The sequence below is a fragment of the Grampus griseus genome (assembly GCF_964374135.1).
Source record: "Grampus griseus genome assembly, chromosome: 5".
Taxonomy (NCBI): Eukaryota; Metazoa; Chordata; class Mammalia; order Artiodactyla; family Delphinidae; genus Grampus; species Grampus griseus.
This window is the reverse complement of record NC_138998.1, coordinates 73,759,498-73,773,208: the sequence shown is the minus strand read 5'-3', so window position 1 is coordinate 73,773,208 and position 13,711 is coordinate 73,759,498. Positions and strand designations below refer to the sequence as shown.

Below are 13,711 nucleotides of genomic sequence, written 5' to 3'. Positions count from 1 at the left end.
TTAGCTGTCCAGAGCTGAAAGGGCTTAGGGGTTCGCCTGCTCAGAGCGTACGTGGCTAGAGAATTTCTCAACTTCTTGCCAGCATGCTGGCCTTGCTGCCAGCTCCCCCCAATTCCACGGAGCTGGCTGTCCTCCACCCAGTTCCGATTGTCAAAGTGCACCTGTCTCCACCAGACCAGTGCACATCCCCTCCCCCACCCCACCAGGCTGAGGAAAGCATCTTCAGTCTCCCGGGGGCGATGGAAACCCCTAACGGCCCTCCCCTTGGTCTGAAGCAGCCTGCATTCCAGAATAGACTAGGTCACAGAGCCAATCTGTTTCACCCTAAGCAGGAGGCAGCTACATAATTCCTCACCACAGCCTCAGCCATTCACGTCATCAAAATCATTCCCTAGGGCTTCCCTGGTGGCGCAGTGGTTGAGAGTCCACCTGCCGATGCAGGGGACACGGGTTCGTGCCCCAGTCCAGGAAGATCCCACATGCCGTGGAGCGGCTGGGCCCGTGAGCCATGGCCGCTGAGCCTGCGCATCTGGAGCCTGTGCTCCGCAACGGGAGAGGCCACAACAGTGAGAGGCCCGCGTAACACACACACACACACACACACACAAATCATTCCCTAATGCCTGGACACCTTCACCAGCAATGAACTTCGTCCAAGCTTCCCAGTCAATATGCTCAAAGGCCGTTTTTGATAGGCAGTACCAGTCCCTGAGGCAGGACTTGTACAGGGCCACCTGCTGCTCAGGGAAGATGTACCTGCTGGGCTCCTCAGGAGACTTGAAGTCCAGGACGTGCTTCCCAAACCTGAAGAACTGAGAGGCAGCCACAGAGTGCCAATTACAACCTTGTTTGTGTAGCTGGCTTTCCTGATTGTGCTCTGGGGCTTCTTTATTCTCTAGGATGTTAGGAGCAAAGCCCTCTTCATGCCCCTCATTGGTAACAGCTTTCCCTTCATTCTCCTTAGTAACATTCTTCAAGGTGGTAGCAACCCTCCACTCCAATGCACGTGGCTTCCGTGAAGTTTGCTGCACCAGCAGGAAAGACCGTGAACTCCTGTCACCCAGCTGCCAGCACGAGAACCACCACGGAGAACATTCAAACTGCCAGTTGCAGGATGACTTCAGAAGTGCCTACCACTCAGCAATGTGACAGTACGGGGGGCCCACTTCTCAGCAGCTCCAGCGGCACAGGCAGCAAGGGACCGCCTACTATGGCACTCATACCAAACTCAGACTTGGCCTCAGGGCCATCCATTTCTATCAGGTTTGCCAACCTTCTCCTGTTTCACAGAGTTCAGTTGCTTGCTACCTGGGGAAGCCCCAGTGGTTTCACTGATGTGCTTGAGAACCTTTGAGACGCCTTTATTTACTGAGTCCTGTCACTGTCCCAGGTCTTTAGGGCCTCAAAGACACTGGCTGAGGCACCTCTGGGCATGGAAGTCTGGAGAACCTTCTGAGAGTAAGGCAGCTACCTCGATATCAATCAAGGATGCCCACAACAGTTGAAGGTCTCTCCGGCATGCAGTCTGAAAATAGCCATGACTGACTTCTAGCATAGGCTCTTGCTGCCCAAGAAAGGGACGGAGAACACTGCAGACCCCGCAGGGAGTGGTAACCCCACCAGCCCAAGGGCTTTCCCTCTATTCCCCTCCTCTAGTTCCTCTCCAGATATTTTAATTTTGAATAAGGATGGATGCATATTTAAAGAAAGGAACCAAAACCACAAAGACCAGGGGCATATATTGTGACAGTTATGACCTTCCAGGTTCACACATGGTATAAATAAAGACAAGGCCTCGATACCACCATGTCCAAGCTTCGAATTCAGTGAATGCCGAGGCCCCAAATTATAAACCCTTGGAGGAAAGGAAGGCTCGTGATTAAGAAAATCCTCCTCTCATGAGCGACACCCTGAAGTCTGATGTGCTAAGAGCCTTCAGATCCCAGAGACCTGACACCTGACCCTCTGCCAGGTGTCAGAACACAGCAAGTTCCAGGGGGAAGGGACCTCGGATGCATCATCTGGTGCCAGCCCCTCACTTCTACAGAGGAGGAATCAGAAGCCCACACGCCTAAGTCCACGCGTATGTTCTCCTGAGAAGTGTAAGTGCCTCCGGCCTCAGCTTTCTGAAAGCAAGCTCAGTGTTCTTCTCAGCCAAGGTCACGGCTGAATTCCAGAGCGGGAAACTGACTCTGGGCCCCCAAACTCCATCCCTCTGAATTTAGTATTTCCCTGCTGCCTCAGGTGCTGAGCTCTTCCTGCCACCGATCAAACTTGGAGGGTAAATAGCCACTTGATGCAGAAAAACAGGTACGAGTCTTCATCTCAACACGGAAAAATGGAAACTACTTTCAGGATGGGCTCTCACGGGGCACCTCAAATGCTCACAGGTGCTTACGGCTCCGTGCCAGAAGAGGTTTCAGTTCGTGAAGGAAGCATCTGTCCGTGGTCTCCAGAAACACCGTCACGAACCCTCCAAAGGGCTCACGAGGGAAGGGTAACTACACGACAGGCAAGTTACCAAGAGAAGCAACAGAATGCACACGGGAACTTGAAATACCTTGCAGGGCTTTTAGTCACTAAGCGGTCATAATACAAGAAAGAAAAGGGAGGCGTTCCAAATGTAGATGGCTTTTACTTTTGTTCCGACACTGGCGCTCGCTCGGAGTTGTTACCACCTGGCCCTCTCTGCTCCCTCCATCGCCTGTTACAGGGAGGATATAATGAGGTCTACTGTTCACTGTACACTGAACTCCCCTACGTTTTGTTAATCAAAAACGTCCCTCCTGCACCCACGGCCACCGTGGCCAGGGCACTCGGTTTGTCCGCCTGTGCCACTCTGGTCATCGCATCCTCTGGGCGCCTCGCTGCCTGCTGCGGAAACAAACAGCAGGGTGGAGGAGTTGAGAAACTGCAGGCCTGGGGGAAGAGGAACCCAAGCAGGAAAGGGGGCAGACTGCCGGATCCTGGGATGAGGGGGAAGAAGTCGCAAACTGGTGAACAGGCAGAGAGCCGGGCAGAGGCACGGAGCCAGCTGCTTTCTGGGCTTCGGCCCTGGCTCGATGGAGCCCTTGTGGATTAGGGGGCGGGGGAGGGAAGCAGAAGGTTAAGGGATGACAGACTGAACTCTGTGCACCATCAACACACCCCCACGTGGCCTGCCTGCCTGGGGGAGGGGGAAATCCCTGTCAGCTTCCGCTCGGCTCCCTTAATGCACTGGACAAATGTTCACGAAGCACCTGCAAGAGGCCGAGATGCTTCTTTCAGGACCGCAGAGAGATGCTCTCCACAGATCTGTATTTTATCGTGAGCTGGGGCGGACGCTTATGTTTTTCATTCCTTCCCAGCTCAAAGGAGACTACAGGTCATGCGCCCTCCCTCTCCTTTCCCCACCACGGTAATCTCCCAGGAGGCCCAGGCGGCCGGTCTTGCTTCCCAGCCTCTACTCTGTCTCCTTCCTCACATTCCCACCTCCAGTCCTACTGACCCCTTCATTCCTTCTCTCCACGTCCACCTCCAAGGCAAAGACCCTTCCCCGCGGCCCAGGTTCTCCATCTCCTCCCACGTCTGCCCCTACATCCACCATCCAAGCGCCCCAGGCCTCCCTGTTCTTGTTCCGCGGGATTCCACGGGGTGGCCACGCCTGCCCGGTCCTTCTCCCTCTGGTTTCACAGCAGCCTGGACCGCTCACAGCAACATGGCCTCAGGCTGGCTCACGTTCACACCTCAAGAGCCTCCCTCACCCCCAACCCTGAGTGCCATCGCCCTGTCTGCCTCTGCCTCCACCGGGGCTCCCACAACCCTTCTTTCCGTGCAGGGCTGGGGGGACCACACGCCAGTCCTTCAGCCCTGCCCACTTCTCCCCAAACCTTGTCCTCTGTCCAGCACGCTGGCCTCCCTGCCCCTGGCACAGGCTGCTGGTCCACAAAGCCCCTTCCCCCTTCCTCCCCAGCACACAGCTAGGTTAAGTCTCCCAGCTCCTACTGCACTTAGGCTGAGGGATGTAACTGGTTTCAGGTGAGAAAATGTGAGTGGAAATAACATGGGCTGTCCCAAGGCCTTGCCGTAAAAGCATTCACACGCATTCCTCCCCGCACACGGCTCTTCAGAGCTAGCTGGGTTGTGAGACTTACTCTCTTGGAGCAGAGACAAATGTCTACTTTTAAAAAATGAAGGACAAAATAGATAATAAGCTGCCAGAGTTTGCTGTATGTTTTACACCGTGCAGTACAAACAGCACAGGGAGTGCTCAAGCTGGCCGAGAACAGCCCAGGGCTGTGATGAAGGACAGGAGACAGGGGCTGAGCTGTGTGGTAAAGACCAGCAGCATACCCTCCACTTCCTCGTCTAGGGTAAGGGAGAGTCTGGCAACTCTGGTCTTGAAGCCAGAGGGTAAGGTCTAAAGCAAAGGTGCCAGGACTTCCCTGGTGGCACAGTGGTTAAGAATCCACCTGCCAAAGCAAGGGACACAGTTCGAGCCCTGATCCGGGAAGATTCCACGTGCCGCGGAGCAACTCAGCCCGTGCGCCATTACTGAGCCCATGTGCCGCAATGACTGAAGCCCGTGCACTCTAGGGCCCGTGTGCCGCAACTACTGAGCCCGCGTGCTGCAACTACTGAAGCCCACACACCTAGAGCCCGTGCTCCGCAACAAGAGAAGCCACCGCAATGAGAAGCCCGCGCACAGCAACGAACAGTAGCCCCCGCTCACCGCAACTAGAGACAAGCCTGCACGCAGCAACGAAGACCCAACACACCCAAAAATAAATAAAATTTTTTTAAATATCCCCAAACACATTAAAAAATAAATAAAGCAGCGGTCCCCAGACTTTTTGGCACCAGGGACCGGTTTCGTGGAAGATAATTTTTCCATGGGGGGGGCGGGATGGCTCAGGCGGTAATGCGAGCGCTGGGGAGCGGCTGATGAAGCTTCGCTCGCTCGCTGGCCCGCCGCTCACCTCCTGCTGTGAGGCCAGGTTCCTAACAGGCCACAGACCAGTACCGGTCCGTGGCCCAGAGCTTGGGGACCCCTTGTCTAAAGCCACCAGGGAAAATTAAGCCACAGTTAGAAAATGAAGACAGGAGAGCCAGGTTAACGGGGCCATACAGCAGACCCAGGCAGACAGAACCAGCATGAAGTGTGGAGACGGCGGGGGGGGGGGGGGGGGGGCGGCGGTGAGGGCACTGGCTGACTCAAACGCCACACCTGTGGGAGAATACAGGGACGAGAGGGGGGACTGGGGAGAGGAGATGGAATTAGGCTCCAAGCAGTGTTAAATGCAGAGCAAGACGTCCCCACCTCCACCTCAAATAAATAAGGAAGCCATTGTGGGATCTGGCGCGGCGGGCTCCTGACAGAATGTGTTCGGGGTTAATCTGCGGCGGTATGCAGCCACGGGGTGGCTAGCAGCGGATCAGCATCCACGGGAACACACTAGTTAGGGACCTGGCCCTCCACTCGGCACCAGCCCTCCAGCGCACACAGGTCGTGTGTTCTTGGCAGAAACCTCACTTCTGTGCTGATGTCCCAGGATTCACTGTTAAGGCACTCGGCCACACTTATCCTGTCTTGCTAAGAGGCAGGGGTTGATCAAAACTATTCCTGAATGCCCCAAACCCAGCTCTCTGAAACACACTCAGGCCATGCGGAAAGTTCACCTCCCAAGAGGATGGGAAGCCGCGTTCCCAGGCAGGCAGCACAGGAGGTTCTTCAGCCAAGATTGAGGCTATAAGCACAGAGCGAACCCAGGTGTGGGGCCAGGACAATGATATGCTCCGCGAGATAACATCAGTCACTACCAGGATTGGGACGTCAGACTTGGGAAGTACTAGCACAGGAACGGAAGAGACCTAAAGTAGACAATGCAGCCCGGCTTCCTAATCGCACTGCCCACGTTCCACTAGAAGATATCCGTAGATGACAAGGTTCAGGAGGCTTGGTTACTTGGCGGTCCCAGCCACAAGCCCTCTCATGAACTGATCTCATTTTGTACTCCCAAAATGCTGGAGGGTGAGAACTGTCATCTTCATTTTACATACCAAGAAAGTGACAATAGGGCTTCCCTGGTGGCACAGTGGTTGAGAGTCCGCCTGCCGATGCAGGGGACACGGGTTCGTGCCCTGGTCCGGGAGGATCCCACATGCCGCGGAGCGGCTGGGCCCGTGAGCCATGGCCGCTGAGCCTGCGCGTCTGGAGCCTGTGCTCCGCAACGGGAGAGGCCACAGCAGTGAGAGGCCCGCGTACCGCAAAAAAAAAAAAAAAAAAAAATTTAAGAAAAAAAAAGAAAGTGACAATAAATCATGGTAAAACTGAGATTTAAACTTTCGTTTTCTAACTCCATGTCTTTTTAGCAGGCTTCTTTTATCAAATACGAATTCCTGCCAGATTCTTGGCCAGATCTGAAGATGAATAAGACAAAGATTCTCAAGGAGATGATGATTTAATTGGAAGCAGGCATGAAAACAAATGCACAGAATAAGAGGCTATAAGTGCGACAGAAGGAGGACGGACTACAGGGGAGACAAAGAGGTGGTCATGGCCTGTACGTGCAGACACGTAATAAACAGCCACTCAGTGAAATCCTTCCATCAATCTTACTGAGCAACTACTATGTGCCAGGCACCAGTCAGGCTGTGGGGGATCCAGCAGTGAGGAAACCAGATAAAACCACTGCCATAACATTCTGGTGGAGGGAGCTTACATTTTAATTTCAGATGGATGGATGGATGGACAGATGGATGGTTGGACAGATGGACGGATAGATGGTTGGGTGGACAGATGGATGGATAGATGGTTGGGTGGACAGATGGATGGATAGATGGTTGGGTGGACAGACAGATGTGTCTGGGGGAAAACCATGGAAGTTTTCATGGAGTAGATGAGTCTTGAACTAACTTTTTCTTTTTTTTTAATTTTTGGCTGTGTTGGGTCTTCATTGCTGTGCGCGGGTTTTCTCTAGTTGCAGTGAGCAGGGGCTACTCTTCATTGAGTGAGAAGCACAGGCTTCTCAGTGCAGTGGCTTCCCTTGTTGTGGAGCACGGGCTCTAGGCACGTGGGCTTCAGTCGTTGTGGTGCACAGGTTCAGTAGTTGTGGCGCACAGGTTCAGTAGTTGTGGCACACGGGCTCAGCTGCTCCATGGCACGTGGGATCTTCCTGGACCAGGGCTTGAACCCGTGTCCGCTGCATTGGCAGGCAGATTCTTAACCACTGCGCCACCAGGGAAGCCCTTGAACTAACTCTTGAAAACTGAAGACAAGGTGTTGGTCAGGGAAAGGAGGGGAAAGCCGGGAAGGCCCTGCAGGAGAAGCAGCAGCACAGGGAAAACCATGAGGGTGTTCATCAGTCAGGACTCTCTGGGGACCTTCAAGTCATTCCCTGGGGCTAAAGTCTTGGGGGCAAGCAAGGGATGAAGGTGGGGAGGCAGGCAGGGGCTACAGAACTTGGATTTGTCATGCAGGTCATAAGGAACCAGTGAAAGGTTTTAAAGAAAGTTGATAACAAAGGCAGTACAATTAAGCACAAATACGAGGGGTTCATATGTTGGGAAGAGTCCTCTCTCAAAGTAGCTTGTTTAGTAATCTTACTCTCTACTAGAAAAAATTCTAGAAGAGTCACATGGAAGAGGCAGCGTAGCCTAGAAGAGAGAGCCTGGGCTCGGAAGTCCAGAAAGCCAGACTGAAACCCTAGCTTTGGAAAATGGTGTGGCCTTGAAACAGTCACTTCCCCGCTCTGAGACTGAGATTTTCATCAGTAAAACGGGTGTATTGCCACCCACCCGACAGAGCTGTCGTGCGGATTAGACATACGATATACGAAGTGTGTGGCATCTAGTAGGGGGTCCCCACACGATTGTTTTTAGCCATCAGAGGCTAAAGGAGTCCCTAGACTTCTGGAGTTGCATCATGGCGATGAGGTCTGGCCTCCCAGGAGCCATCCTTGCTCCTCTTGACAGGCACGCACACTGAACTGCAGAGGCTGAGGCAGCCCAAATGGCAAATCTTGGGTTCTTTTAAGAATAACTTTAACGGTGTACTAGTGCAGAGAGGGTTTGTGCTCCATGGTTCTAACAAGTTTAGAAAAGTGACCCAGAAATTTCCCCCAAGACAGGAGGGTTAGAAATTGAATATTTCCTGATGAGCCCACCAAGCACTGGTATTTGTATTGCTTTACGATAGCAATATGCCTATCACCACCCCAAACTTACATCCCTTCCTATAGGGTTTGAAGAAACATCAGCCATTGTTTTCAAATAAAATCATTTCACAGAGGCCAGTTCATATTATTCATCCTCAGATAAGCCACTCCACAATGACTGGCGTCCACCAACAGGCCACCCACCCAGGCATGTTTTAAATTGTTATGCAACAGACTCACTTCACAAGCTCAGGTCTTTTACCAAATTGCAGAAAACTATACAAGAGTCATAACTGGTTCCCCCACAAAACAGAAGGAAGACCTTGCTTCCCCCAAACAGGATTAAAACATTCAACACTACCTAGAGACCCAACTTATAAAAAGGTAGCTTTTCTTTTCGTCATCGCCTTGGGAGAAAGAGGAAGAGGCAATTCGCAGAATCTGCACACTTTCTGCACAGTCAACTTGTGTGCTGTGGTGCAGCCCACGCCCTCCCCCACCCCTCCCCCACCCCCTCACAGCACTCCTCCCCTCCCCCTCCCACATACCTCTTTGGAGCACCAGGCACATTTTGGGTGGATTAGCAGACATTCTTCACAAGAGGTGGCACTTCCACTAGTGCATATGTTGAGACCTTCAAAGAAAGATAAAGATGCACCAATTAGTTTCTGGCCGTAATCTCTATTAATGAGGCTTTTGAATGGGGCGGGAGGAGGAGTCACTTCCTTTTTTTTTTTTACCAGGGGACCTCCGTGAGGCCAAGGAGTGCAAGGCCCCCGTGCTAACTGCAGGTGAAGGCTCACTGGCCAAAGCTAAAGACTGACGGTTTTTGAAGCACCCACCACGTGCACACTTGTGTTTGCAACTCCCATTCCTTCTGCTGCACCCACTTAGTTCCCACCGCCTTCTCCAGTAACACAGCAGGTCCTGCCTCATTGAGGGGGAACAAGGCCCCTTTACACTTAGTCGAGCCAAAATGACAAAAATAGTACAAAAAGGAAAGAAAAAAAAAACCGATCGATCTTCAGGCATAAGAAAATCCTAAATCAGGTACTGTCACACCAAATCCACAGTGTACCAAAAGAAGCCAGCACAGCCCTTAAAGAAGAATACATCCCAGGGTTTCCCTGGTGGCGCAGTGGTTGAGAGTCCGCCTGCCGATGCAGGGGACGCAGGTTCGTGCCCTGGTCCGGGAGGATCCCACATGCCGCGGAGAGGCTTGGCCCGTGAGCCATGGCCGCTGAGCCTGCGCGTCCGGAGCCTGTGCTCCGCAACGGGAGAGGCCACAACAGTGAGGGGCCCACGTACCGCAAAAAAAAAAAAAAGAATACATCCCAGGAATACAATGTCAGCTTAAGATATGGGAAATCCATTAATTCAATATATCTACTAGTAGGTCAAGTAAGAAAAAAACATACCACCTCAGGAGGTAATAAAAAGGCATTTGATCAAATTCAAAATCCATCCCTGATTTTTAAATAAAATCAGAAACTAAGATTACAAGGAAACTTCTTTATTGCTATAAAAGTCACTTATTTCAAGCCCAGGCCAGTACCTCCTCCACCCCCGTCCCTGTGCCGTTCATATGGGGAGGGGCCTCCCGAGGCAGGCTCCACTGTGGTACTGAGGTTAAAGCCCTTGTCCCCTCTCCTCGCCCACCTCCCTACCTCACTCTACCCCCGCCTCCAGCTCCCACCCCCAACAGCAAAGACATCCTTGGTGAAACTTAGCATCCAGTTCTTTTTCTTCCTTTCTGAAACATCCCCGACAGATTTCTTTTGACCAAGAGCAGAACTGGTTGGTTTTTCTCTGAACAGAAATAACTTTATTTGGTCCTCACAGCACTAACAGACCCACTGGTCTCTTCTGGTTACTGCCTAGGGGCACAGCAGATAAATAGAAAAAAGAAAAACCCAGGGCCACCAGCCCCAGGAAGAAGGGCTCAGACCATAAAGGGGAAAAAAAAAAGTCAACGAGATTAACAAGAGAGAGTGGAGGAGAAAACACCGGGAGGCGGAGACTATTCCCTAGCTCCACAAAACAACATAACAATATTGGTTGTAAGACATCTTAACACTGTAACATTTCCCTAATTTGCTCATTTTAACTCTCTGCTTCTTCTTTGTCACTAGCAGTGAAAATCCTCAGAAAGTGGGTGACGCAGGAAGCTGCACTGTGTCACCCCACACTAGAGGGAACAAATACCATTTGGGATAAGAATGGCAGCTGGGATGGAACCTGAGGTGCTAGGAGAAAAGGCAGGGCAGCTTTGGGAGCCCACAGAGGGTGAGAATGATGGTTTTCCCCAGCCAGAGACCCCAACCTGAACCCTCCCCACCAGCCATCGCCCTGTTGGGGCCCCTGCCTCATACCCCTGGAGCTGGGGGACCACAATCTCACAGCCAGGCCTACAGCAGGACCTCCTGGGTGCAGTACTGGACTCAGAACACATTTTCCAGAAGAAACAAGCTGGGACCAACCACCGTGCACGCCTCATTTCAGGAGGTAGAGTCCTTTCCAGGTCCCAAACACTCACCAAGAAGGTCTCAGAATCCAGCCCACGGGGAAGTTGGGCTTGCCTGCCTCCTGTCCGCCTTGACAACCTCCTTTCTCATTTTAAAATGAATCCACTCACTTGGAGACGTTCAGATAGGCACTTTTTAAAACACCTTTTAAATAATGCCATTTGCAGCAACATGGATGGTCCTAGAGATTGTCATACTGAGTAAAGTCAGTCAGACAGAGAAAGACATCATATGATATCGCTTATATGTGGAATCTAAAAAAAGGCTACAAATGAACTTATCTACAAAACAGAAATAGAGTTACAGATGTAGAAAATAAACTTATAGTTACCGAGGGATAAGGGGGGAGGGGAGGGATAATAAATAAATAAATAAAATAAAACAAAATAAACTAAAAAAGCCTTTTAAAAAAGAGAATGATGGCAGGAAAAGTTTCAAAATGCCAGTTCAATGTTTTGGTCTAATCTCCTTACCTGAATCACTTTGCTGTACAGCAGAAATAAACACAACATTGTAAATCAACTATACTTCAATTAAAAAAAAAATATTCCCCAGAATACTTAGCTTGAAGTATTGACATTAAATAAATAGATGTGGATAACCGAAAAAAAAAAAAAATCTCCTTACCTGTCAGAAACCACTACCTGAAGGGGTGAAAAAAATCAAAACTAGAATGAAAGTGACTTTTCTTCTGCTCTCCTCAACCTTATCAAATACACACTCAGGCCCTTGTGGCATGTCATTTGCTTTGATGTATAAAATCATTTCTATAAAAATAATGGAATTGCAGAACGCTGGAGCTAGAAATGCTTTAGCATGAGCTCATCAAGTCACCTCATTTTACAGTTGAAAACATGAGAAAACAAGAGTGACTTGAAAGAAGGAGCCCAGTCTACAAGTAAGAGGTCAGAAGGGGGCACTGGGGCTTCCCTGGTGGCGCAGTGGTTGAAAGTCCGCCTGCCAATGCAGGGGACACGGGTTCGTGCCCCGGTCCGGGAAGATCCCACATGCTGCGGAGCGGCCCGTCCAGAGCCTGTGCTCTGCAGTGGGAGAGGCCACAACAGTGAGAGGCCTGCATACCACAAAACCAACCAAACAACAAAAAAAAAAAACAGAAGGGGCACTGGTCGGCAAGTGCCCACGTAGGGTACCTGCCTGGGGATCCCTGCACCACCCCAGACGCAGGCCATGTGACCAGTGAGCTCCAGGGTCCTCTGGAGGAGAGAAGTCCAACAGGCCCTCAGTCAGAAAGGAATTTGAGATTGGATGTCTCATTTATGTCTCTGCCCTAATCAACATAAATTCACAAACACCACTTTCTAAATAGCAGGGCCTCATCACTGAGCTCTGGGACCTTGGGTCAGGGGTCTCAGGTTCACAGCATTAAGGGCTCCTCCGTTCTGATCCATATCAGACTGGGCTCTGGTCTTCTGCTTTGTCAGCCTGAAAGACCTTGGACGTAATCCTGAAGAGGCTCCAGGGATGTGACAGGCATCTGGTATGAAAACATACTGAACAACTATAAAATATCTGTCATCCTTAATTGTTTCTGTTACTCTTGCATATTCACATGCAATATAGTAGTTTCCCTGCACTCAAAATGATTCCTCTAAAATCACATTGCTATAATTTGTAGTAACTGTAAATAGAAAGTAACCTTTTACAATCGTATAAAAATTAAAAATTTATTTTAAATATAAAAATAAAATTAGGTTGCTGTTGGGACAAATTAAAATTCAAGAAACCCTGTTCTAAGCATGTCCCAAACGCCAAGCACTGGACTAGGGGATGCTAGAGATACAGAGATGAATGACCCAGGCCTTGCTCCCCAGGAGCTCACAGTCTGCCAGGGACCAGGTAGCAGCCAGGAACTCGGGGAACCAGAAGCATAGACTGTGTGCTGATATGAGCCACGGTGCCAGCCTTACTCCCTCTGGCATCTCTCCTCTTTCCACCTATTAATATTTCAGTAAGCTTAGATTTGGCTGGATGAGTCACTTGGCACCAATAGCATTTTGAAAGGAAGGAAGCAATGAAAAAAACGTTAAAACAGCTGCAGTTCACAAATGTCAGAGTGTTGTGTCTAGGTCATGGTAATAGATGCTAGCAGCCCAGACAGTGGCCACAACTTTTCTTGGTTACTGTTTGCACAGTGACCATTCCAGCTCAATGTCAACTGCCTGCAGCCCTTAATGTCTCTGAAGCCAGGGGTTTACTGCAAACCATCATCTGAAAACACTGTCTCCTTCCCAAACTCATTGACTCATCCTTGCCTGTCATCAGTCATATCCAGGCAGCCGCCATGTCCGGCCGATTCTTCCTTCAAGATGCGTGAAATGTTTCTCCTAATCCATCCCTTCCTGCCTGCACCCTCCTCCAGCTAGGTGAGAGAAACACAATCCCGAATTACATTTTACTCATTGTTTTCAAGACAACAGAAAATAAAAACATTTCTTGTTTGGGGGGGTGGGGGGGAAGTGGTAAGGCACTGGAGTGCCTCTTCCCATGCCCTGAACCACAATCCCCACGTGTGACAAAGTCTTTCCAGTGCTGATTCTAGCAATTAAAGAGTCATCAGTCTAAAGATGTTACCATGAAGTGTAAATACGCCCTAGGAAGGATCTGTCTTGTTTATATCTTTACTGCCTTTCTGAACAGCAGACATCTGCAAAAACACGCAACAACGTCGGCTTTACAGATATGACTTGTTTTTTTTAAAACACCAATTCAAATACTAGAATACTACGTGGCTTTAAAAAAGAATGTGCATGCTCCCTACTCCCTGCACACTGATATGAAGCTCACTCGGATACACTTATCGCTAAGCTAACAGAAAAGGCAAGGTACAGAACAGTGTGTTTAGTGCTGCCTTTCAATAAAACTGGGGGAGGGAGGTTTGTAACAAATGTACAGAAAACACTGTGGATCCATAAGAAACTGACAGGGATGGTCTGAGCAGGGAAGGGGGCGGGGGCAATGCCCCAGACTAACGGGCAACAAGCATGGAAAAGAGGTCTCTCACCCTACACTTGTTATGCTTTTAAAAAGTAT

At 50.4% G+C, this 13,711-nt stretch overlaps 1 protein-coding gene across 3 annotated transcripts in view; it reads right to left on the bottom strand.

The window, feature by feature from the left end:
* The window catches only part of ITGB5 (integrin subunit beta 5), a 111,754-nt gene that overhangs the window by 93,462 nt on the left and 4,581 nt on the right, over positions 1-13,711 (bottom strand). For all 3 annotated transcript variants that reach the window (XR_014296773.1, XM_082654816.1, XM_082654817.1), the window contains exon 2: positions 8,684-8,769. Coding sequence is in view for 2 of the 3 variants with exons in the window: in XM_082654816.1 (XP_082510942.1) it covers positions 8,684-8,769 (86 nt within the window). In the remaining variant the exon portion in view is untranslated. The remainder of the gene's footprint in view (positions 1-8,683; positions 8,770-13,711) is intronic.